Consider the following 27,270-nt stretch of genomic DNA (forward strand, 5'->3'; position numbering starts at 1 on the left):
AATGTATGTGTGCTCTGAACAGATTTGCGTGCAATTCCACGAGTATGCATCTCTACGACATTAATATAATAAGATATTTAACAAAATCGAATTCCATTTCCTCATATACTGGTTTGACCGCACATTTTTTGCTTCTTTTCGTAAAGGCCAGAGTGTAGCAAAGCATCCCTAAATTTCCTGCAGTCCTAGATTGTTCACAACCTACATTCTCGTTATGCGCTAATACCGCTAGTAATGCCCTATATTTCATCCCTCCGATGCCGAAATGCAATCTCTTTGGCCTGTACTTTAGGCACATATTGTGGAACACCTCCAAATCTCCTGTGTGACAGAATTCTGTGAGTCCCTTCAGATCTCTTGATAGAGTTTTATCAAACACAATCTTCTCATGGCTTTGTGTGGAGGTGAAGATGGAATCAACCACTTCTTCCGTGCCTGCTTCGGGGACAAAGGCCCATGTTCACTTTGGTGGAAATGTTGGTTTTCTGTCAAGTGGTGAACGTTGGAACAGTGGTGCATTAGTGACCGCCATTTTTCCAGTAGAATTTCCACAGACATGTTTTGGAGATCCACCAAAGATGGTTGCTGAAAGATTGGGACCACTGTGAAATACTTTCCAAACCTTTTTTTTTCCCCTGCAGCAGATATTTTTTTATTGAATGATTTGGCAACATGCCATACATCAAATTGATGTGTAATATTTTGAAAACTGCTCTCTCATTGTCTTGGCTATTGAAACGTGTCTGTCCGTGGCTATGAGGTCGATTTGCATTCCCCTCGATTGTAGATCCTCCAGTGATTTTAGAAAACCAAGTTTCTCCATGGCCACTGAGGATTTACATTCGGACACCTGCACGACCACCGAACTCACAATTTTCTTACTTTCCATGTCCTGAAAGTGGTATGTGCAGTACTTAGCAGAAAATCCGGGGCTGTCACACTGTCCATCACCGGCTAGCCTGAACCGTTTGTCGGAGAATGTACTTTGAATAGACAATTGTTAAATTTTCCAAGCTTCACTAATAGCAGGGAATAGATAATCACGTTGATATTTGTAGTACTGTGTTTTAGAAATGAAATGGAGTCCGACAAACTGACATAAACTGGTAACTTCCTGAAACTAGAGCCACTGAAAAGTAAAGCTGCTGCACACAGTAGATTGCCAGCTGGCAGTTTCCCCAGCATCGGTTGAGCGGACCATGAAAATGTTTTATGTAACTTTTGACAGGTGGCATGTATTTTGAGGTTACTGCCTTGTGTTAGACGAGTCACATTCACCAATGGCTTCCCACATACTTCCCCTCTCACTGAATGCACCCATTTCAGCATCTTTATAATCTCCATCAAGCTGCTGTCGAATACTATGTATTTTGCCTCCTTTAAAAGACTGTCATCCTGCATCACTGTTTCGGACTAATCCGTTATGGACATATCAGCCAAACTGGACATACTATAGTTAGATCTTTGTCTAGTTCGTCGGTCAATTGTGTTGATGCTTCAGTCTCTGTCATTTCAACATCTGTTACTTCACCGTGGATAGGAGAAAACATCCATGTCGAATGCTTTTTTGGATGTCATTTCTTTGGCGGGTGTCGATTATGTCAAGTGCTCTGCGACTAATGTAAAAGTATCTTCTATACATTCAGTTTCATCTTCATATGGCGGATCAGTCGCATTGTAGCAATTGTCCAAAAACACTTTGCTGGATTTGCCGGTCACATTAAATTCATTTTCTGGCCATTGGTCAAAGGTATCTCGAGTCTGAACACGCCGCGCCTCAATTAATAGTTCCTCCATGGTGAAAACAGTTTGGCCAGCGGCATCTCTCATTTGTGTCGCTGTCTGTGTCTGCATAGTCCGTACTCCATCGGGCAACTACAGGACAGATAGGAAAAAGGATGTTCAGTGTAAATCCAACATACAGTATCTTACAATTTACATGAAAAAAGCATATAATGAAGGCCTCAGCACAAAACAATTGCTACAAATATAAACTGTTTATAAATAACCTTATTTTTCTTTCTTTTCTTTGAAACCTTCTTTACTCTACCATCACCATCAGCAAGCTGGTGCACCGACTTGGATCCGCATGCCTCTCGTTCAATATACAGATCTTGTATACATCCCTAGAAAAGAGTATCCATTTAAAATAAGTCCTTTGCATTACACATAAAAGTAGACCGACTTTCTTTCATTAGAGGGTACTGTCAGTACGCATACCTCTGGCTCCGGATCGACTACAAGGTCTGGCTCCGGATCGACTACAGGGGTGATGTAATTGTAGAGGAAGTTCCAGCAACTCCCTGAAACACAGTACTTGCATTAGTATGGATTAAAATATTCGGAACTGAACACACACTTTGGGACGACGACAAAGGTACATATCAATAGCAAACCACAAATGAACCATTGTGTAAAATAATTACACTATATCTAAATATGATTTGATTATTTCATTCGATGGAACCGTCAGTACCCATACATCTGGATCAACTACAAGGGATGTTGTAATTGTAGTGGACGCTTCAGCATCTCCCTGAAACACAGTACTTGCATTAATAAGGATGAAAATATTGGAAATTGAACACACGCTTTGGAAAGACGACAAAGGTACATATCAATAGCAAACCACGAATGAAACATTCGGTAAAAGATCTCAAATTCCATGCATAAAACAAGTCTGGAACAGAATAGCTAAGGAACAAGTTACTTACCTGTAATTGTTGTTCTCCAGCATGGGTCTGGCATGGATTCACATGCTCATGAATATTCCCCGTCGTCAGGCTGGGAATCCTCGGTAAAGAAAAATCAGTATCAGTTTCGTTTCTGATCTGTCTTTCGTAGTAGTAACCAATCACTGATCTCTGTGTCATACTGACCACAGCCAATGACTGCCATCTCCCTAAGCCCCGCCTCTGGCGGCCATCTTCAGATTTGGTAGCACGTGAAGTGGCAGTATGACCAAGTGAAGAGCCGCAGAGGGGTAGGCGGGAGGGTTCGCATGTGAATCCATGCCAGACCCATGCTGGAGAACAACAGTTACAGGTAAGTAACTTGTTCCTTCTCCAGCATGGGGTCTGGCATGGATTCACATGCTCATGAATAAAAGAATACATAGCAGTACACACATGCACAACCACGGGAGGTGGCAAAGGCTCAACATTAAGCATTACATCCAAAACTCAACATTAAGCAATTCTTACCTCCTCACCAGGCTCACCTTAGGCGAACAGGTTGCGCAGCACTGCTTGGCCGACCCTGGACTCCTCCCTGGAATCCCAATCGACGCAGTAGAATTTAGTGAAGGTGTGCGTCAACATCCACGTAGCAGCCCTGCAGATGTCCAGCAAGGGCACACCAGATAGGAACGCCGTGGTAGCTGCGATCGCTCTGGTGGAATGGGCTCTCGGACGGCCAGGCAGCGGTCGGTTTGCCAACCGATGACAGTACATGATACAGCCGGAGAGCCATCTGGAAATGGAAGCCTTCGAGAGAGCCTTCCCCTGATTGACAGGTCCAAAATTCACAAAAAGTTGTGGTGTCTTCAGAAAACTCTTTGTGCGGTCCACGTAGAACTTCAGCGCTCTAGCCACATCCAGCGAGTGCAAAGTCCTTTCAGCCGGTGACGAAGGCGACAGGAAGAAAACAGGCAACACCAAAGGTTCGTTGAGGTGGAAGTCCGACGGCACCTTGGGCATGAAGGAGGGGTGCGTACTGAGCACTACCCTCGTGTCTTGAAATGTCAAGTACGGGGGCTTGCAGGAAAGGGCCTGGCACTCTCTCCCACCCGTTGTGCGGAGGTGATGGCCACAAGAAACGCTGTTTTCCACGACAAGAACTTCAACGGAGCGGAGTGCAGAGGCTCGAACAGAGGTCCCATGAGCTTGGTCAGCACCACGTTGAGCTCCCACGCCGGGGCCGGTGCCTTTACCGGCGGGAACGATCTGAACAGTCCCTTCATGAATTCTTTCACCAGACGAGTCCACAAAGACGTCCGTCCTGTGGTTCTGGTGTATCGGGAGATTGCAGCAAGATGAATCTTGATGGAAGCGTGCGCCAGTCCAGCCTTGGCCAGCGTCAGCAGGTACGGCAGTACTTGAGGAGCCGTAATCCATAGAGGGTTAATCTTCTGTGCGTGGCACCAGACAGAGAACCTCTTCCATTTGTGTCCGTAGCATTTAAGAGTTGAGGACGCCCTGGCCTTTGCAAGAACCTCTCTGCAGTCGGCCGGATGTCGTAACCTCCAAACTCTAACGCTGCAGGAGCCAGGCCTGCAAGTTCAGCGACTTCGGGTCGTGATGGAGGATGGCGCCTCCTTCCCTGGAGAGAAGATCCGCGTCCACTGGCAGCTTGATTGACGGGGACGCTGACAAGTCCAGAAGGTCCGGGAACCATATTTGCCTCGGCCACGCAGGTGCGACGAGGATCACCTGCACCGTGACCTCTTGAGCTGGTTGATGAGCCGGATCAGCAGCGGCAATGGAGGGAACGCATATAGGAACAGGCCCTCCCAGGGGAACGAGAAAGCATCGCCCATGCTCCTCGGCTGGCAGCAAAAGGCCCCTCGCGTGCAGATTTTCGGTGTGCGCTCCCCACCCTTCCAGGGAGGCATCCGTGGTCACTGTCTTCTGGTGGCCCGGGGTCTGGAAGTCCATGCCCGCCGTCAGATGCGCACGGGTGCCCCACCACCGGATCACTCGTCGGAAGCTCTCGAGTGTGATCCTGTCCTCGAAGCTGCCCGTCGTCTGGATCCAGCGAGCGTCCAGGAACTCCTGCAACGGGCGCATCCGAAGCCTGCACAGGCGGATGAGATAAATGCAAGAAGACATAATTCCGAGGAGGGATTTGATGGACCTAACCCTTGCCCAAGATGGCCCTCGTCTTTTCCTCCGACGGAGAGGCCAGAAGCGCCATTGTGTCGAGTTTCGCTCCCAGAAACAGCGCGTCTTGCGCGGGCACCAGGTGGGACTTGGCGTAGTTTATGGAGAATCCCAGGTCTGTGAGTAGTTGGATGGTCCTCGCCGTGTGCTCCACGGCGAGCTCCTTTGTCTTTGCTCGGATGAGCCAGTCGTCCAGGTAGGGGTAGACGTGGATCCCCTCCAGGCGCAGCCGCGCCGCCACCGGTGCGAGGCACTTGGTGAACACCCTGGGTGCCGACCTCAATCCGAAGGGAAGGGCTCTGAACTGGTAGTGACGCCCTTGGACCACGAATCTGAGAAACATTCGGTGTCCCTTTAGGATGGGGATATGGAAGTTGGCATCCTCCAAATCCAACGACGACAGGAAATCGCCCTCCTCCAGTTGACCCAGGACGTGCTGGAGGGTGACCATCCGGAACTTCTGTGCCTTGATGAATTTGTTCAGTCGTCGTAGGTCCAGCATGGGACACCATCCTCCCGTCTTCTTCTTCACGAGGAAGTATCTTGAGTAAACTCCGGAGCCCCGAAGCCTCTTTGGGACGAGCTCGATGGTGCCTTTCTTGAGCATCGCCTTTACCTCCAAGAGAAGTTGAGGGACGTGATGTTCCTTCCTTGCCACGGGGGGGACGCGCGGGCACTTCTTTAGAAACTCGAGCGCGTGACCCTGGGCCAGGGCGTCCAGCATCCAACGGTCGGTGGAGATGGACTCCCACACGCTGATGAAGTTCGCCAGCCGGCCTCCCACCGGGGTGCTTCGGTGGGGGCCCGACCCCATGGCCGGTTCAGTCCTGCTTCGACGAGGCTTTGCCGCCTTGTCCTCCTTGGCAACGACGGCGGGGTCCGCCCGACTTGCCTCGTCCCCTGTAGGCTTCCTGTGACGACGAACGGGCCGCTTGACGATAGGTGGAAAATCCGCCACCGGAACCTTTGGAGGCACCCTGCTTGCCTCCGCCGCTCCGAAAGGGTGGCAGTTGTTGCTGGAGAACACCAAGAGCCCGGGCCGTCTCCGTTTCCGTCTTGATGGCTTGTAGGGAATCGTCCACTGTTTTCCCAAACAGGTTGCTCCCATCGAACGGCATGTCCAAGACTCTGGTCTGCACGTCCTGACGGAAGTCAGTTGCCTTGAGCCAACCACACCGTCTAAGGCACACGCCGTTGCCCAACTGGCGAAATCCAGTGTCAGCGATGTCCGTCGCTATCGTAATGGCGTGGTCCGACACCACTTCTCCTTCAATATCTCTAGGGCCTCCGCCCTCTTGTCGTCTGGTAGGAAATCCAGCAGGGGGGCGATTTTGTACCACAACTCCCTGTCGATAGCCAAGGCGTTAGCATCCTTAATCGTCGTCGCTGCCGATGAGATGACTCTGCGTCCCATCGTGTCCAACTTCTTTCCCTCGCCGTCCAGCGGGGAGGTTGACGTAGAGGCCGAGGCCCCCCCCCCCTGCTTTCTTCCTGGCCGCCGCGGAGACGACCGCGTCCGGGACCCGGTACTACTTCTCGTACCGATCCCTTCTCGCAGGCGTTCTGAATGGGTTCTTGAGGAGGGCGAGACCATCATCCCAGATATCGTCCAGTAGAGGTACAGCGTGGACCGTCTTCCTCTTGGTCTCGCGCCGTTGATAAAGGAAACCTTCCTTCTTCTCTTCCGGGCAGAGCTGGAAAAGCTCGGATGCCCTGGCGATTATGGCATGAAACGATCCAATCTCGTCGGGCGGGGAAGCCCGGGGAGGAGGTGACGACGGGAGATCCTCATTGTAAACCTCGTCGTCTGTGCCCGTCGCGGCCGTGTCATTCCCCGTATCATCCCCACGGGTCGTGGACGGGGAGGAGGGCTGAGCAGGGCGCGATGGTTGAAAAAGAGGTGGGGGATGAATCCTTCTTCTCTTAGGAGGAGGGCTCCCAGAAGGGCCTGGCTCCGGGTCCCCCGTCGGGAGAGGTTCCTCCGTTGGTGGTAACGGCAATCGCGTCCTTATCTCCGAGCATAAGGACTGTATAGCCAACAAAATGGCCGCCGAGTAGTCTTGCGGCACTGGATGAGGGGAGTCCGGCGGGCGGTCAGGAGCCCCGTCGGCACCCTCGACGTTCTCGTCGCCTCCTACGTCGGGGTCCCTCCCGACGGGCTGGTCTTCTTCCACGCCAACGCCGTGGCTTAAGACTTCGATCAGCTCCTCCTCAGAGGTTGAGACTGAATCCACGACGACCTCCTGCCCCCCCCTTTTTCTTCTCCGTCAGAGGTTTCACGGGGGTCCTGTCGATGGGCATGAAAGAGGACTCCCTCCGCGGTGGCAGGGAGACCCTGGGCCCCAAGGTCGCCACCACTGGTGTAGCCTCCACAGGCTGAGCCAGGGCTGCCGCGACTGTCTCGATAGAGGCCTTGGCCGGATGGATTAAGGCTTCCACTACCTTAGGTGCGCTCACCGCCTTCTCCTTGGGGGGAGGGTCACCGCCTCGCTCCCCCTCTGATGGGGCCTTCGAGCTCGACTGGGGTCTCTCCAGGAGCTTCGCCGGGTGCTCGGCCTTCCTCTTACCCGAGCCAGAGCGTTGGCTCGTGGTTGATGGCGCCGGGGAGGATGCGCCCTGCCTGGCGCCCGTAGAGCCCAACCGTTCGGCGCTCCCGGTGCCAGCGGACTCGCGGTGCTTGGCCTTCTGTTGGACCCCCGTCGCCGGGGCACCCTCAAAGGTCTTAGAAGACCGCTTGGACTTCTTCTTATCGCCTGACGGGCTCTTCCCTTCCAGCCAGTTGGCGAGACGCAGATGGGGGTCCTTCATGGTCCGCTCCGACATATTGCCGCAAAACGCACAGTCCTTCTCCACGTGCGTCTTGTCCTCATGCAGGCAGTAGAGGCAAAGGGAGTGTTCGTCCTCCTTAAAGACATTCTGAAGCTGGCATCCAGGGCAGACCCTGAACAGCTTTCCGGGCGTCGAGCTTCCCTTCTCCTGGGCCATGATCGAGATGGGCCTGAGAAACTTCTGGCGTCCTCCAAAAGCGTGGCTCGACGAAATCTTCACCCTTGAGGGGCGTAGAAGAATTCGACACGGGTCCCCGTTGATCGGATAAAGAAACGGTGGAGCTTGAGGCTCTTTTGACCGAAAAAGAGAAAATTTTCCTAAGAAAAAGCGCGAAAAAAGCACTAAAGCTCGAGAGCAATAGCACGAGGATCCCAACACTTGAACGTGCGGTAAAAATCTGAAGATGGCTGCCAGAGGCGGGGCTTAGGGAGATGGCAGTCATTGGCTGTGGTCAGTATGACACAGAGATCAGTGATTGGTTACTGCTACGAAAGACAGATCAGAAACGAAACTGATACTGATTTTTCTTTACCGAGGATTCCCAGCCTGACGACGGGGAATATTCATGAGCATGTGAATCCATGCCAGACCCCATGCTGGAGAAGTAAGATTACCTGATACGCGCTTGAAGTGGTTGATGACTCCAGGCAAGACATGGATGTTGAATCTTGTTGCTTCATATTCGGTGGATAGTCATGGAGTTGTAAAGGGAAAGAATTTGATTTAGAAATGCTAATATTAAAAATTGGCATGTAAGGAGACTGAATACGAGAAAATGATGCTTATGTAAATGCATAATATAACAGTTATCTGTGCCCATAAATCAATTTTCTATGAGGGTTCTAAAAACGAGAACTGATGTTTAGCAAAATGGTCATTATTTAAAAAGCTATACAATCATATAAATATCTAAAGTATTATAAGAGACATTTACACCTAAAATACCAATCAATCCATATGGTTACCTGCACACTACCGCAAGGCCTAAAGCTAAATCCGAAGCGTGACTCACCTGTGGTGGCATGTGAACGAATAAAGTCAGAATAGCATTTGGGAGCAATTTTCGAGTCGTTCTCAGTTGATTCTTCTTTGTGTACAAGGATGTGTCGTACATATTCGAGGTAAAGTGCAGGCTGCAGATGCGGTATCGATCACCCCTCTTGTCCTCCAAGACCTTTTTGACTCTACTTTCAAACTCTGCCGGTGCATATCCGCAATATCTGGCCCATTCTCTAATTCTTAGGGAATACATGCATTGTAGGTGCCTTCAGATTTGTCATGGGTCTTCGAAGGGCAACCGAAAATCCAACATGCAGACATTTACTTTGCATAAAAATGTGAGAATGAAGGAATTAGACCATAGAGTCTTCAATGCAAGCTTTGTTTTGGTCACCACAGCAAAACCAGTGCAGCGTGGGCGGCTGTATTATAGGATAACTTTCACAAACAATTCATTGATTTGACGAAAATCAGAACATGTTACTCGTCCCTTGAATGTACTATCGTGCATGAAAAGGAAACATGCTTATATTATAGACACCGTCCGCGAAGGATGCAATTCGATGGCAATTGACACTGATGAAAATTGATATATCAATAACATAACAAATGAAACTCAAGTCAATAGCAATGAGACCAATGAACATAGCACTACTGAGTATGTTACTTCGAAATAGATAGCAATGTACAGATGAAGGGGATACGATTATGATACATGCCCTTACTTTGACCAACAAACAGTTAGATTCAGCAAGCAGAGTAGTTAGTGGCAGGAGAACAGGGAGATGTTCAAAAGGTAGCACACTGACGAGCTGACTCGCAGCAGTCCCAGAAGTTCAGAGATAGCACGACGACGAGCAGATTAGCATCGGTCACTGGGGTTCTCCGGTAGCACGTTCACGAGTTGAATTGCAGTGCTCAAAAATGTACTCATGATAAATATCAAGTGGTTTATAAAGAATTACAAAAAGGGGTGTGTTTGTGAATGAATGACGTGTATATGATGTGGTATTATGTGGATTGCAGGGGCGCGGCCTGCTTCAAGGGGAGCCTGCCTGGAGACACCGGGCCTGAGGAGGCCATGTGAACAATGACCCCTGCGCGAAAGACAGCTTTGACGTGTACATGGTCTTTGGCACCTTGGCCGTAAATGCCCCGGACAGCACCCCTTGGCAGCGCACATCCACTGGTGCGAACTGCCTTTGATAGTGGAGGGGGGATGATGGGCCTGGAGCGTGCAAACAAGGCACTGGAACACTGCTGAATGGAGACACACTTGATTCACTTAAAAACTGAAACAACCATTGATAAAAAATAGGTTTGTTTTATTTTGATGGCACAAAACTACTACACATTGTAAATGTCTGGTTGCAGCACAGCGAGGGAAAATCCCCTGTACTGACAGTTGTCACTGGGGAAAGTTTCTCTAATGGCGCCAACGACACAGGCGGGTATTACTTGTCGAACGCGGTTTCCAAGCCTCCCATGAAGCCACCATGTAAAAGAACGATAGGCCACCAGCCGGTACCACCTGTGAAAGAGAAAGATACAAACTGTTTTAAATGACCAAGATAAGTGTATTAAACCTTAGTTGTCAATTCTTGTATCCAATGGCATTTTTGCCAATACAAATGCTAACTAGGCACTACACAATACTGAACGATTTTTAGACTATTACTAGAGAATTGCAAGACTAAATTGATATGACAATGATATATTGAAGTTAAGAGAATATAGGAGACAACCATGAAATAGTAATGGCCTAACAGACATCACAACCAGAGTATACTTACTCGTTACTTGGATTACGAGGGTGAACTGTTGCGTGAAGTTCGTGCATAAGCACCATCAAAATCCTCAACACGGACCGTGTGAGGCAGGCTGCCCTGGAGTATGGCAGCTCAGTAATGCATTGCGGCCGTGGCTCGCCTTGCGATATGTAGTACAAGCATCCAGAGTTTTCTCGGCAGCAGCAGTTCTCCTCCTCGGTTGGCATTAGAGCGCACCGACTGCAGGTACACCAGGTGGAAACACCGTCCATGCGACTAAGCCCAGGCTCTTCATCTGTTGAATCGTCCTCCCAACTGTCGTCCGAAGCCCCATCGTTTCCGCATCTTTCTCTTTCCAGTAATTCCTCCTCGGAATACTCAGGCTCGTACTGGTAGGGCATTATTGTTGCCATTGTGTGGTAAACAAACGAAAATAATTTATAGCGATGGTACTGATATCTGTTCACAAGGGCTACAAGCAACGAGGGTAGCTGAACAGAGCACAGAAACGAATCACAGAATACTCAAAGAAATACAGTGAGAGGAATGGAATAGAAAATCTGCTGTTGTGTGTTGTGAAACGGTCTGTTTATACTTATTGAGAAAAGAGGCGTCCTGCCATTTCCATGGTGACACGTCATTAGCTGAAGCGCAGAGAATGTTGACACGAGATGTGCTTTGGCGTTGTGAAATGGGCGGCACGCGTCTAGTGTTGTCAGGCTCAGGGGCGGGGGATATGATTTAGTGCCGCAAAGACAGTTCACCCAGGGCGATGCGACAAGTGATAAGATTATCACAAGATGGCCGCGCCATGCTGCCTGATTTTGCTTGTGTTCAAAAGACGAAAACTCTGGTAAGGTGCATAGGAAAAGTTTGTTTGATCGATCAACGTATGGTTAAAAACACATGGCCGAACCATAGGGACAATAATATTTCTGACCGCACCATTCCTTTAAATGTACTAAAGCCACACTTCACCAAGCTGTAAGGATATGATTGACATATACTGTTATACTGTAAAGGCACACATGCTATTTTTTACGTTCCTACATTAAACACATATAGAGCTTCCATTAAATAAAAGATGACAATTAGACCAATGTGACTACTCTTGTTTAGGTATTGGGATACATGTCTTCAGCTACAATGGCTAGAAGAATCAAGCACAAGAGGCAATGCAGACATTATCCATCATCTGAATCTTGGAAGCATTTTCAGTTTAAGTAATTCTGTGTGTTTCTAAATTTAGATGGATATTCCAATAAGAGCATCTGTCCCTTGTGCAGTGAAGTCGGACATATTTTTACCTACACATATGATCCCCTTCGCTAAGAGTGCATCATCCAATATCTTCCATAAATCCCACTTGCATTTGCAATGCGGACAGTTGTCTAATAATCTCATCAGGATATCCCCATTCTTTGCCTTATTAGACTTAAATATATAGTTGTTCGTAATAGCAGCAACATATATTTCTAGCTAGTGTTGGACTCCAATAATGCTGCGACTATCAATGTTAATGGTTTACAATTGGATCCTTTATTTATTAGCTGGCAAGCCAGCTAACAATCTCGTTGGTGGTATTACAATGTTTTACGCTGCTGATCATTCTAAATGTTTAACCTGTCTGCTAGGAGGGTGCATACGCTGTTAGGTTGAGCTAATTTAAGATCATCGTTCAAGTTTGGTATAGGCCGGTTATATTGTTCTTCATATTCTGCTCCAGTTTCCTAATATCTTCTCCTACCAACTGAGCAATATTGGTCTGCTTACATTCACATACCCATGATTTATACCGTAGAGCTACCCCAGATAGCTAAATCTGTGTTCAGCCCTCAGTGTCCTTGAAAAAGGTCCCTATATCTTTGCGCAGTGTATTCCCGACCACCAGATCCCAAAAGGAGTACAGCTGAAATCCCTTTATCTAATTTCTTGCATGTTTAGTGGTTTCAGTACAAAGGGGAGATTGCAGATCGCATCATTGGTGAATATTTTATAGTTTGGACCATATATAGGTCCACCTTGTGTAATAATCAAGTCTACCCTTGTGTGGCAGTCATGCACTGCCAAGTAAAATGATTATCCCTCTGTCAGATCCTTCGCCGGTGGACGGGAAACATGCTCTGGAATCAAGATGTGGTACTCCAAAATCTCCCGAGAAGGGGCCGCCTCTCTAGTGCTTACACAAGCAGAGGCGCTTTGACACAATGACTCTGATGAACAGACATTTTCATCAATTCAGAAAAGCTGGAGAGGAGAGGAAAGTACACAGATAAACATTTATTGTAGAGCTCTATTCCCCACCATTATTGAGAGTGATTAGTTACATTAGTCTTGTATCTAGCAAGATATGCTAATCTCGGAAGACTGGGACTCTAGGTCTAATTGTTGAACCGATGTTCCTTCATGGGGACCAGCCGCAAGGTTGTGTTATGAAACAGTACCGACCACCACAAAGCTATCCCGCTGGAGCAGCGACTGTGGTGTCGCTGTAGTAAACTCATTTGGCCAGGACCTATCCAGGCTCAAGGGTACCTGTGGAAAGCAGGCAGGTTCCAAAATCCAGGCATTTCCTGGAACATTTGTGAGAATGACGTCTTCAGCGCTTCGCTGAACATGGCCTGTGAAGGGCCAGCCCCTCTGGCACCGGCAGGTAACAGCTTGCATGCGGGTGAGTCATTCGCTGGCTTCAAGCGGCGGAATGAGGCGGCAGAGTGTGGGCTGTACCACTCTCCTCCCACTTCTGCTCCAGTGGCCCACAGCTGCTGTGTAAGAGGGTGGGGGGGGGAGGAGTCCAATGTGGCTGTCACAGCTGCCTGGGAAGAGGCAATGGGTTCTGCAGTGGAGCTGACCCAGAGTACCTCACCTCCCTTGGATGCCTTGGGGTCCCCAGCAGGTAAGTCTGGAAAGTTGGGGAATCTTAACACCCTCTACTTGAGCTGTGTATACCTCCACAACTCCTCATTCAACTAAATATATTTAGCCAAGTTTAACAGTCAGCCTCTTGATAATATGGACAAAGTCTCCAGGTTCTCATCAATAAGAAAATGAAATAAAAACGGGCTTTTAAGAAAATCAGGACTTCTCCTACACTGCAGTATAATATTTTAACAGATGTCAAATTAATTCAGAGGATTCAAATATGTGTTGGCAAGACAGACTCCCTGTCCCTCTATTTTGTCTGACGGTGTCACCTCTTTGCCTTTTCTTCAATGGATTATGCTATGTTAAAGGTTCTTATAGCGTGTACTGTTGCCATCTGCATGGTCTCTTTGGCAGATGTGTAAGGCAATGAGGGAGGCGGGTAAGTTAATAGGACTGAGCGGGAAAAAAGAGCAAGAGAGCTGTGATGTGCTTCAATTCAGTGACACTGTTCACTAGGGTAGGTGTGTTGTTCGGTTAGTAACCACCATGCGGTGTTGGACGAGACTATGTGTGGTTTGTAGCATGGTTGTGGTGGTGTTGTGAAGTGTGTGGTTTGTTGTGCGGTAGAGGTAGGTTTGCATTTAGTTCAGAGTTTGAGGGGTGTATGTAGAAGAGAGAGTTTTTAGTATGGTTAGTTAGTGGCAGTACCTTTCCTACCCTTGCTGTTCCGAATATGAAAGATTAAAAGTACCAATAAAATTGTACCACTATCAAGATGCACAGGTCTCTGGCAGCAGACATGCTTGAAGAACTGTTGTATCACCAGTGGCCATGCCTAATCTTAACAATGATAATCCACAGGGCAGTTCTATTGCAAAGATAACAAAACAGAATGACTGTTGAGAGTAAAATCAGATCAGGATAAAAAACAGTTCAAACAAAAAATGTACATAAAGGAAGAATTTGGTAAAAGAATGAAGCAGAAACCGGTGAAAAAGAGAAATTTAATTACCTCACTCTTAAATTGAGAACGGTGAAAGACTCTGGGGAATGCATCACCACTTGCAAGAGGAGCAGTCACCGCCATCATACTAGTGTCTCGCTCCTGCAAAAATGGTAAGAAAAACGGAATAAACTGACCCACAAACTTCACCTGCACCAGCTAAGCAAAAAGGCAAATTATTCAGTAAGGCACCAGTTGATGCAAATTGAACTGCCCTGTGTTTGATCCCATCCTTCAATGCTTTGGAATCTTAAATCTTAATTGAGGACATGTCAGAGAATGTCTGACATGCCCTCAAGCTGGAGCCCAAAGAAACTGAACGTGTGACATGTCCAGTGGGAAATGTGTGAGGATTAAGCTAGTTAAGTCCACCTTTCTTTGGTCAAAGGACAGAACGTCAAACAAGTAGACCTCATCATCCCTGCAGGTCAATGAACAGAGCATAAATCTAAGAACAGTGACTGAAGAAGACAACATAAGAGCAATATCAAGAAGCAGACTGAAAAACCTAACAAAAGATAGCTTTGCCAACGCTTTTCTAGGACAACTCAAGATCTCTGTTGGCAAGTAACTTTCATCTACCAGTACAATGCTTTTGCTCATGCTGTTGGTTCATACCGATGCATCCAAAGCTCCCTTCCTTAGTGATTCACTAAAATAATACTGCTCCTTGCTACAGTGGTGAAGGGTCACGTTCTTGCTGCCATCTAATAGTTCAAGATGGTCTGTGACGCCTCCCATTTCTCAATGTCAGCATGGTGCTTTCCGAGGTATATGTAAGTTATGGAGGAATGCTGCAAGATATTTACAAATTGTTACAGGGCATCAGTCTTGACACTAAACGGTGCATACCTTATTAGCGTATCCAATCTGATTTTGCTGAAGGAAACCACTGCTTATGCCGTGTTCTATGTAATTCGGAACAGAACAAATATCTGTTAAACCTGCCCTAAATGAGATTTGTTGCCTTATCTGCACTACATAAAGTGGGTTGCTACTTCTACCCCAGTGCAATACACCAACAAATAAACTATAATTTTGAAGCTGATTTTAGGGGGAACTAATATCCATTACACTTGTTTCAGTGTATGTACTTCCAATATTCAGTTACCCTGCTTGCAGTTTATTGTTTTCAAGAAAACAACCACATATTGCCTTCAAAAGAGCAAAGAATAACATCCTTTTGATAAAACCCTAGAATGTGGTTCTGTGTTCTTCATGCCAGACAAATACTTAAAATTCTTTTAGCCTTGATCCCTGAATTAAACTTCCAATCTACAACAATCTTTCTTCACTAAAAACGGGACTATCAGTATATATGCTATCACCCATGTTGCCAGACCCTAGTTACTTGAAACGTAACTGTCTGTAAATCCACTCCCCAGGCATAGCTCATATATTTGAAAGATTCACGCACAATAATTTTGGAGAAGACTGCCGTGATGTGCCGGTCATGCTGGTCCAAGACGGTCTCAGGGTCGATGTCAGCAAAGTGGACACTCTGGCTTTTAAACTTTGATTTCTTTGGAGGAGCAGGGGCCAGCGTAGGTGGAAGGTCAGGGAACTCTAATGGTAGAAGAGAAAATAAGATGAATTAAGGCCTAATCATCAAGCAACCTAGTATGATGGACAAATGTTTGAAATAAACGAATAATGCAGAAATGCATAAACTAGTCTGTTAAGCAATTCCATGTCACCTGTATCTCTTATTTGTCTAAATGCCCCACAAATCTTCTGTTCAACAAATATGTAATGGCACATGAGTTAAAACATTCTGAAAGAAAAATTTGTCACAAGTACAATTTCCATAACTGTTACCATAACCTATTAAGGAAACATCAAAGTGACTCGGGCTCCAAATTGTAGTGTTAATGTGTCTCAGTTTTCCAATATCATTGTATATTTCACCATTACTTTGATATTGTCCGGAACCAGCTGCAGATCTTGCCAAGTGTTTGTGACAGCTGGGTTCCTTATACAAGGGAGACTTTCCTCCTGAGAGCACAGCCTCCGTGTTGTAATTATAGACAGTGGCTAGGGGCCCAGGTCGGAAAGGAAAAAGAATAACCTGTTTCACTCCCAGGCTGTATAGAAAGAAAAAACACAAAAGAGAACGTTCGTCTAGGACAGTAAATAGGGACAGTGTAATGGCCAGTACCCTCCTACTTGCTACTCGATTCCCTTGTCCTACACCTGTATGGTTGGAGGCACAAACTGATACACCTAAGTTGAAATTCCTTCTACCAGAATATCTGACGTCCATACATCAGATAACCGTAAAAAAAATCCAATCAGCGCCACAATCCAGGAAAAGGCAAACTCAATCCAAGTAGGGTTGCAAGGTCTAAAGTTCCAGAGATGCGTCAGCATCCAATACCAAAGCACAAGGAGAAAGCAGAAGCACAATCCGATAAGACTAACACGGTCAAGGCAAATCGAGATCCATCAGAGTCAAGTACCTAAGCACAAGGAGAGAACAGAAGACCAGTCCAATAGGTATGCAGGGTCAAGGCAGTTCGAAGAAGGCAGAAACATCCAGGTGACAGCAAGACCAAGAGGTAAAGGGGCGAGGGACAGGAATGCAGGAACCCAGGAAGAACAAGGAGCTACTCGCAAGCAGGACCAAAATCCAACATTGAGAAGCACTGATGTTTCCTCCGGCGTCTTCTTTATGGACTGCAATACAGAAGCAACTTCCATGGCACGTCACGCCCATGGCGATGTCAGTACGTGGTGACATCATGCCGCCAGCATGGGCATGCAGAATGGTGGTTGCTGCAGTTCATGTGCGCCCCTCGCTGCTGGATGCGCTACAGCAGATGCCAAACTGGTGAGGCACCTGCTCCCCGGCATTGCAGAGATAAGGGAGGCGGGACCAGACAGTAACCCCTGAAAAACACACAGTACCCACCCAAAGGCCAACTGTTGGGCATAAAAACACTGCAACAACTGAGGGTCATGGATGTTACCACTCGATTCCCAAGACCGCTCTTCGGGCCATAACCTTTCCAAACCACACCGCAAGGAAATACCCGATTCCACTGCGCAGTTGCAAGTTTAAGATGACATTGACCTCATACTCCACATCTTCTTGACCCCTTACTGGAGAGGGCATGGGAGAAAGACTGGTAGAAAGCCGGCAAGGCTGGAGAAGGCCAACATGAAATACGGGATGGATATGCCAATGGACTGGAATCTGTAGTTTGACAGTGCCGGGATTTAGAACAGACAGAATGCGATAAAGACTGACTTAATGGGGCAGAAGTTTCTGCTTTGCAGACAGACAGAGAGGTTTCGAGGATAACCAGACTTTCATTACAGGTAGGTATTCTGGCCCAGTTTGACACTGATGATACTAAAAGATGTTGGCATCTGGCTATGTAATCCAAATGTGTTGGAGGACCGATGCATAGACTTGCAAAAGAGAATTGAGTCACTGGCTAGCTGCTGGAATCAGAGCAGACATGGGTGCCACATGCGGTAGAGAATGCGATTGTTAACCATAAAGAGCACAAAATGGGACGACCCCTGTAGATGAATGCAAGGAATTGTTATATGTGAATTTGGCCACCGCCAGGACGGCTACCCAATCACACTGGAACTGTAGGCACAGGCATTGTAACTACTGTTCTAAAGTGGCATTGCTTCTCTCCGTCTGTCCATCTGTCTGTGCATGATAAAAGGACGAGTAACGAGTATCAATGTCGAAGGCCTTAGTCAAAGAACGCCAAAAATAAAAAGTGAATTGAGACCCTCGGTCATGTATGATGGAAGGGAATCCAAATAATCGTGCTACATGGTCAAAGAACAAGGAAGCTAGGACATGAGCAGTAGGAACACTGGTGCAGGGTATAAAACGGCAATTGTTGTGAATACATCCACAACAACCCAGAGGGTATCACTTACCCAGGCGACTATAAAGTCCATGGAAATGACACCCCTGTGTTTATGCGGCAAAGGCATGGGCTGGAGAAGACCAAAGTTTTTCCCAGGTAGCTCCTTGCATTGAGCACAAGTGGCATAGGTAACAACGTAGTCAGTAACATCCCTCTTCATGTAAGACCACCAACACCACATGCATAACTGCTCAAGCGTCTTTCTTTGACCAGGATGAGCAGGTAATTTGGAGTCATGTGACCATTGTATGGCCTTTTCATGGCTTATGGGGTTTGGGATGTACAAACTATCCTGAAGGTAGGGCAAGTCCTCAATGAAAACAGCATTGAGGGTATCAAGATCAGTCCTATGCTCCCGTGATCGTTTTGGATCTCATCCAACAGAGACGAGGAGGCGGTGCAAACACAGAACACTGACTCAGGTGGGAGGATGGTACTTTCTTCCTGTCAGATGTGTTTATCGTTGGTCATTTGGGAGACAGTGTCGGCCTTGCCGTGTTTGACACCGAGACGAAAGGTAACTACGAAAGAAAACATGGCAAAAAACATATGCCACTGAACCTTCCAAGCGTTGGAACACTTACTAGTTGTGAGAGCTTGTAAATTACGTTGGTCGGTATAAAGCATAATCGGGTGTTTAGCACCCAGTAAGTGATGTCGCCACACTTTAAAAGTTGCTTTAGTAGCCAAGAGCTCTCGGCCCATTATGGTTTAGTTCCTTTCATAAGAGGTTACGGTGCGTGAACAATAAGCCACAGGATGCAACACCCTGGTGGCCGGGCAGTGTTGTAATAATATCGCACCCATGAGCGCCGATGATGCATCCGGTTCCACTATGAACGGAACCTGCGGGTCAGGATGTTGGAGGATGGGGGCTGTGGTAAAGGCCTGTTTCAGTTCATCAAACGCCTTTTGAGCTTATTTGATCCATACAAAGGGAACTGATGAACATGTTAGCGACTATGACAGAAAATTATATGGTAAACCACTCATTTATCAATTGGCAAACCCCATAAGGCATTGGAGAGTCTTGACAGTAGTGGGGCGTGGCCAGTCAAGTGCAACCTTAACCTTGTTCTGACTCTTCTGTACACCTTGCGGAGACGAAAGAAAGTCAAGGAACTACACCTCAGATATATGGAAATCAGATTTTACAGCTTTTCAAAACAATGCGTTTTCTCTCAAACACTGGAACACCATCTGGACATGGAGGACATGTTCCTCTTGGGACGAGGAATAGATCAGAATGTCATCCAAATAGATGACAACCAAATGGTCAATCATATCAGCAAAGCCCTCATTGATAAAATACTGGAACGTAGCCAGAGCATTGCATAGGCCAAATGGCATTATCATATATTTGTAAAAGATCATATATTTCATTTTAAAAGCAGTCTTCCATAAATAGCCCGAGCATACACACACTAAGTTGTAGGCCCCTTGGAGGTCGAGCTTAGTAAACACAATTGAGAACTTCAACTGATCCAGGAGTATAGGGATCAAAGGAAGCAAATATTGTTTTTTATGGTGATGGCATTTAGGCCTCAATAGTTAATACATGGCTGTAGGTCCTCCTGCCTGGGGATGAAAAAAAGGGGCGGGGCTGCAGGAGAGTGTGAAGGACAACTTCCCAGTCGGTATCACTGCACCGAGCTCCATGTCTATGGGACAATCATACTGTCTATGCAAGGGTAATGGCTCTGTCTGTTTTCGTCAAGGACATCCATGAAACCATGATATTCTTGAGGTAGATATGTAGGTAGGTCTTGTACAATGGTTGCGATGCTAGTCAACCCAGTAATTAGGGCATGACACAGAGAAGGAGACACCTTGCGGCTAAAGCAGTGAGCTTGACAATACAAAGACGAAAAGGACACTACCAATTCTCTGCAGTCAATGATACGGTTATGACGTTGGAGCTAGGAGACTCTGAGGATGACCCCAAAATGGGGGCTAAGATCAAATCAATGTGTATTTCTTCTTAGTGTCCACTGGGAGAGAAAGACTAGTAATAATGTCCACCTGTTCCGTGACTTGACCTGAAGCTAGAGGCGTGCCGTCTTCTGCCCGTACTGCTTCAGGGGTGGCTTTAGGAATCACAGGAAAGCCATGGAGTTTGGCAACCTGACTATCAAGGTAATTCCCGGTCGCCCCAAAGTCCAACATGACCGTGATGGCGAATGGAGGCTGAATAGCATTATGAAACTTCTACTTGAAGGTAGACACGCAAAGGGGGTGATGGATCACAGGGCTGTGCGGGCTCGTCCTAATGGCTCTAAGGACGAGCACTGGCATTGCCCAACACATTTTGCTATGACGCTTAAAGCAGGCCCTTATGTAGTTTCCAGAGAGACCACAGTACATGCATAAATTGCATAACCACCTCCTTTCCCACTCCTCCTTTGTAAGAGCTCCCCGTGTAGCACCCATCTGTATGGGTTCAGGTTCTCAGGCCAAGACAAGAGCCCAAGCTGCTGTATTCAGGGGATGCAGGTCTGTGAATCTTAAGTCCTCTCTGCGTTTATAGATACGGCATCCACCTGTAACACCAAATCTAATAGGTCTGGAAAAGACGCCAGTAGCAAAGACACCACTGCAAGGGCGTCCCCGAGTTCTTCCGATAAGCCTCTATAAAACGCAGCAGCTCGTTTCTGCTCATGCGAAGCAGCCGCAGCAGAGAGTTGGTTAAAGCAGGCTAGATAACTCAGCAGTGATGATTTGCTCTGAGTTAGGTCCAACAACTGAATATCTGAAGCTTGGACCTTGTAGGGAGTATCAAAGACCGGATTCATTGCCCTGAGAAGGGCATCAAAATTGTACAAGACCGGGTCATTCACTTCCAAAAGGGGATTAGCACACGCTGAGCCGCTCAAATGGGACAGCATGAATGGCACCTTCCAGGTGGCATTTAAAAAGGTTTAGGGCTGAGACAAGAAATGTAATTTATATTGGTTTACGAAAATGCGGCATACCTTTGGATGCCCAAAAAAGAATTCTGGTGGGACCAATGGAAAGGGACCATGCAGCATGAGAGATTGGAGACCAGGGATAGGCTGAGCAGGATCAGCAGCGGCACGGGCAAATTCCTCGTCCGGAGGAAGCAGATGAATAGCATTCTGTACCGCTTCTATCCTTTGATTCAGGGATGCATGTGCAGCCACTATATTTGTTGCGGAGGTCGGATATAGCCTGCAAAAAAGCAGCTGTAGGATCACTCCCTATTGTCCATGTTGATAATTTGGGTTTCTCAAGCTATCGGGAAACAGCTGCAGATAACGCCAGATGTTCGTAACAGCTGGTCTCTTTATACAAGGGAGATTTTCCTCCTGAGAGCGAAGCCTCTGTGTGATATTTATACATGGTAGCTAAGGGTTCAGGGGTAGACAGACAACAATAAGGGCTGATTGATCTCAATCAGGGATTTTAGAAGGGGAATCCCAATAGAAATGACCTGTGTCCATGGAGATGAGAAGGTATATCACAAGACCCCAGTTACCATCCGAGTTCAGTGTGAGTCAACCCAATTAAATACTGCTGTTATTCCTGAGCTACCAGAGGAAACCATAACTGGCACCGATTTCCCAAGTCTTGAAGGAAGAAGCTGGTTTTATTCCAGAAGGGCCTATCTGAAAGTGGAATGCCAAAATTGCAAATGACAACTCCTATGTAGCGGGGACCACTAATAAGTACCAAAATAATAACACTTGTGCGCGAAGCCCAGTTTTAAAGGGAGGGGTATGTGATGAATCCGGTGGACTATTTTCGAAATATTTGGGGTTATTTGTAGTCCACTGCTAAAATAACTCTGGTTACGGGATACAAGTTTTTTTTTAAAAAGAGAGAGTTTGAAAAATTAGAGGAATACAAAAAAAGGGGAATTCTACAGCTACAGTGAGGTGTGGGTAACCTATTGGTGTCAACATGTCAAGGGGTGCAATATGGCCCTGGTCAGTGAGCACAAAGGCTGTACTCACTTGCCAGGGCCGGAGGACCTGGCTAGTGGGCCGGAAAGACATGTACAATGGCCGCCTAGTGGGTCCAAAAGAAACATATTGGGGGAACATCTGCAGTGGACATGGCCAAAGGCTGTTGCCACCAGCCATTGTCGAAGGACATAGCTAGTGGCCCAGTAGTGTTTTAAAATATACAGTGGGCACGGCCGAAGGCAGTGTTCACTGGACAGGGCAGAAGAACCTGGCTAGTGGGCCCAAAGGACATGTACAGTTGCCACATGGCCACCGAGTGGGTCCAAAAGAAACATACTGGGGGAACATGGACAGTGGACACAGCCTGAGGCCATGGCGAGTAGCTTGGTAGTGTTTTCAAATATACAGTGGGCACAGCCGAAGGCCATGTTCACAGGCCAGGGCGCCTGGAGGTCCAAAAGAAACATATTTGGGTAACATGTACAGTGGACACCGCCAAACACTGTGGAACTGGCCTTGGCTGAAGGCAATGGCTAGTGGCCTGGTAGTGTTTTAAAATATACAGTGGGCACTGCTGAAGGCGGTGCCCACTGGCCAGGGTGGAAGACCCAGGGTGGAAGACCCTGGCTAGTGGGCCCGAAAGACACGTAAGGCCGTGGCCACCTAGTAGGTCCAAAAGAAACATATTGGGGGAATATATATAGTGGGCACAGCCCAGTAGTGTTTTAAAATATACAGCGTCCACAGCCAAAGTTCGTAGTCACTGGCCAGGGCGGAAGGCTATGGCTAGTGGGCCTGATAGATATGTATAGTGGCCACGGCCTAGTGGGTCCAAAAGAGACATAGTGGGGAACATGTACAGTGGACACGGCCGAAGGCCATGGCTAGTGGCACATAAAAGATGGTATAACACCACCCTTGAAATTCACTGAAAAAACCTTAGTTAAGATGGAGTTCAGTTGCATAGATTAAGCGCAACAAAACCCTTGAAATTCAGCAGATATCGGAACCTCTGAAACTGTCAACCACTGCTTCAACAATAACAAGTTTTTTTATCAAAAGGAAAATAGGACCTCTGCCAAAACTATGCAGAAACTTACTTGACGTCTCCATGCCACCCGGTCCCGCAGAGGGGAAATGTGAGCTTTATTTCTGTGAAGTATTCGTCTCTCCTTCATCCCCTATCCATACCCTACTTGTTGGGCTTACAGATAATACTGCATCACAAACAAGATGTGCTCTGGAAACTAGTACAGCTGAGCACAAGAGATTATCTAGCTCCCTCCTTCCTCAACGATCCTGCTATTACATTACCTGCAACGTCTCCTGCAAACATAGCTCCCTGTGAAATATTTGAATCTGTTCGATGTGATAAATCAAGGTCCTAACACTTTTTCAGCCTTTAATTTCGTACTTCATCCCTGCTCAACCTTCATGAGAACATTTTCTGTGAATTAAAGAACTACACCACCACTCTAGAGTATATTACCAACTATTTAAAAGTGCAAAGTTCTACCCATCACTCTGCAACTGATTTTCACCCTGTGGTTTGTATTTCAAGTTTTGATTACTCTGTGCTATCGAAAAGAAGTCTGATGACCTACAAATAACTGCGTCAGCTGCATCACATATCGCGTCCGCGGCAACTGTTTCACTGCACACAATGGTCCTTCTGGATTATCAAGAGATCAAAGAACTCCCAAAGGCAAAGAAGTGCAGAGTTCCCAAAATTCTAAACTGGAAAACAGAAAACTGCAAAATGGCATTGAGAATTCTCAATTAGATGGCTGAGATCTTGCCCCTCCTGAGGAGCCAATCCCACAACAAGCTAGTTATCCAGTCACTTGCTCGGTGCCCCTGCTGTAGTCTTGTAGGGAAACAAGGGAGCTTAGTGTACTGTCCTGGAACGTTTCTGGTCTTGGAAGGCTTAGGTGTGATTATAACTGGGTTGAATTTGGTTACGATATTGTTTGTTTCCAGGAAATCTGGGCTTTAACCGATGTGAAACTGAAATGCTATGCAAACTATATAATCCCAGCGGGTAAGCCCGGTGGGTCAAGGGAGTTCAGGGGGGGGTTTAACTATTTGGGTGAGAAGAGAACTAAATGTTAAGGCTGGAATCTTCCCCAATTCCAATGGGGATTTACTGTGCTTGAGAGGGTAGAAAAAGGGTTGTAAACCCTTTATTGGCTAATGTTTACCATCAACTGTATGGTAAATATGCTATGCAGACTTTATCCGACCTGGAAATGGTATTCCAAAATTGTAAAGTAGTTACTGTGATCCTCGGGATGGTGTTGATAGTGGGGGATTTCAACCTGCAAATGGATCTGCAGCCTGAGTTATTGGAATTAATAAAGGAAGATGAGATCTGGAATATTCCGACTTTGGTCCCACCAAAAGCGGTCAGGAGGTATAAATATGCAGTTGACTCGGCTACAGCAATGTTTAGGATGGGGGTCAGAGCTTGTAATGGCCGTGTGGTGAGGGACATCTCACCAGTTTATACTTTTGGAAGGGGCCTTATTGAGAGCAATATCGACTTTATTTTTTTGGACATCCCTAATTGGGAGGCAGTGAAATCATTTACTATAATTAAACGGCTGGAAAGTGAGCACTTTCCACTGAGGCTTGTCCTCGAGCATACTGGCCCGGCACAGTTACAGAATTACTCAATTGATCCAATCATGTTACAGTGCTCAAACAATAGAAGGCGGCAAAAATGGGATTCTCTTGATCATGATTCGGTAATGAGCAGCTTTTTTGTCGAGGTGCTTCCTTGTATAGAAGAAGTGTTTGCCCCAGGCATACCTAATGATGACGTTCTCAGGGAATTACATTTTAAAATTATGGCTATCCTTCGGCACCAAATGACTACGTCCATTAAGCAAATCAGTGTTATGCCCAGAAATAGGCCCCGAACGGGTTGGCTTGACTCTGACTGCAGGGAAAAGAAAACTGCCCTGATAAAAAATATTAAACCAACTGATGTGTTGGCAATTTCCTCAGCGACCCCTGGTAAGCAAAGAGTATAAGGAACTTTTAGTGCAAAAGAAAAAAGCGTGTATGTTCTCTAGATGGGAACGTATGAAGGATGCTGTTAAGAATAAGGACCAACAAACCTTCTGGAAATTGACTGACCTGGGGGAAAGTGATGAATGTTCGGCATTTGAATTTGCTGTCTCTCCCGATAGTTGGCATGGCCGTTTTTCACTGTTGTACGAGGAAAAAAGGGTGTTATATAGGAGCAAAAGGGGCGGGAGCAAAGTCTTTTTGGATTTCCAGACAGTGAATAGGGAATTTCTAATTTTTTACTCTAAAAGAAGAGAGAAGCGATTCAAGCCCTGAGTGGGGGCAAAACACTGAGCCCTGATAAGGTCCCAGCAGATGTGTTTAAATATGAATTAAGCTACTAGGCCGCATATTTATTGATGCTTTTCAATTTATTTTGTAGAACCAATAAAGTGCCACCCTCCCGGCAAAAGGCAGACATTGTCCCAACTTCAAGAAAGGGGATAGGGTGGATCTGGGCAACTGTCGCCCTATCTCGCTTCTGGACGTGACTGGAAAATCTTCGGAAAAAAGTGCTTGGAGCGTCTGAAGCAGTGGGCCTTTCAGACACACAGTATCAGCAATGCATAAGAGGGGGTTCAGGAGTAGCATGGGCACTACCGAGAAGGGCTTTAGGCTCTATGTCTTGATAGAAAAATATGTAACCTTAAGGAAAGGGACTCTATATCTGGTGTTCATAGCTTGTGATTGTATGCCCCGAAGAGAACTATGGAAAACATTACAGGGAAAGAATATCCCAGAGTCCCTATTAAATGCTATTTATTTTGATAATGTAGTGGCTATCAGAAGAGGAATTGATGGGATGTGCACTGAGGAAGAGGTGGGTGAGACAAGGTTGAATGCTGGCTCCCACCCCCTTCTCTATCCATCTTAATGATGTGGTTGAACACCTTAGGACTGAAAATGTGGATGCGGCCAACTTAGCAGGTGTCAGGGTCAGTATTTTGATGTATGCGGACGACGCTGTACTTATCGCAAGAACACCAAGTGCTTTGAAGAAATTAGTCGAAGCATTCACAGATTTCTGTGATAGAAAGGGGCTAACGGTAAACATCAGCAAAACAAAAGTGATGAGTTGTGGGAAGAAGTTGGGTAATCCCACCTCATAGCCCCAAGCCACTTCCCAGCCCCAAGCTCCGCTCTAAAAGAAACAAGACCACCGACAACCCACATGGCACTCCTAACTCACGACTAATACCACAGGCAGAATCTGACCTCTTTAGTCGCCCATGCTACAGACATAGCAGAGACTATTTTAGAAACGACCTTGACTTCCTCGCCATCAGGGAAAGCTGACTCCATGAGCCAGCAGGCCCAGCATTAGTGCTAGCAGTCCCAGACAATTACACCATCCTTAGATCTGACAGACCAGACTCACGAGGCGGAGGATTAGCGATTATCGCTAAAACCAATCTCTCTATGAGAATTACCTCAACTCCTAACTTAAATTCTTGAGAGTCACTATCCATCAAACTACCTACCGCCAACTCCCAAACGTTAAACATCATCTCCTCTACAGACCCCCAGGCCCGATCAGCACCTTTACTGAAGACATTACTGCTATTATCTCAGAGAAGTTAAACAAAAATACTTTTAACCTATGGTATGATGATACTAACGATCACCAGGCTACCTCCGTAGCCAACATCCTGACAGAATTAGGCTTCATTCAGAAAGTGAACACCTCTACTCACATCAAAGGGAGAATTCTCGATTGGATTGCTAGCCACAATTGCAACCTCTCCATCACCTCCATTTCCCACCAAATATGGACTGACCATTACCTAATTGCCTTCACTCTCAGTACTAAAAGACCTACTGCACCTACTCCTCCCCCCGCGATACCTACCTTAACTAGAAATAAGAAAAACATTACAGCTGACAATATCTTACCCCATATCCTCCCCAATCTCAACTCCCTACCCTACCATACAGACCTAGGCTTACTAGTGGAAGAATACAATAATGCCATGACAACTGCTCTTGACAGCATTGCTCCGCTTAAACTTAGGAATAGCAAACCAAAAAAGC

The 27,270-nt window shown here is 46.7% G+C and overlaps 1 protein-coding gene across 3 annotated transcripts in view; it reads right to left on the bottom strand.

The window, feature by feature from the left end:
- Positions 1–27,270, bottom strand: part of RPAP1 (RNA polymerase II associated protein 1) — an 850,859-nt gene that overhangs the window by 734,811 nt on the left and 88,778 nt on the right. For all 3 annotated transcript variants that reach the window (XM_069638789.1, XM_069638790.1, XM_069638791.1), the window contains exons 3-4: positions 15,763–15,911; positions 14,355–14,447 (exon numbers count right to left, since the gene is read on the bottom strand). In XM_069638789.1, the coding sequence (XP_069494890.1) occupies positions 14,355–14,447; positions 15,763–15,911 (242 nt within the window). The remainder of the gene's footprint in view (positions 1–14,354; positions 14,448–15,762; positions 15,912–27,270) is intronic.

The sequence above is a fragment of the Ambystoma mexicanum genome, chromosome 14 (assembly GCF_040938575.1).
Source record: "Ambystoma mexicanum isolate Mex_15411 chromosome 14, UKY_AmexF1_1, whole genome shotgun sequence".
NCBI classification, from domain to species: Eukaryota; Metazoa; Chordata; class Amphibia; order Caudata; family Ambystomatidae; genus Ambystoma; species Ambystoma mexicanum.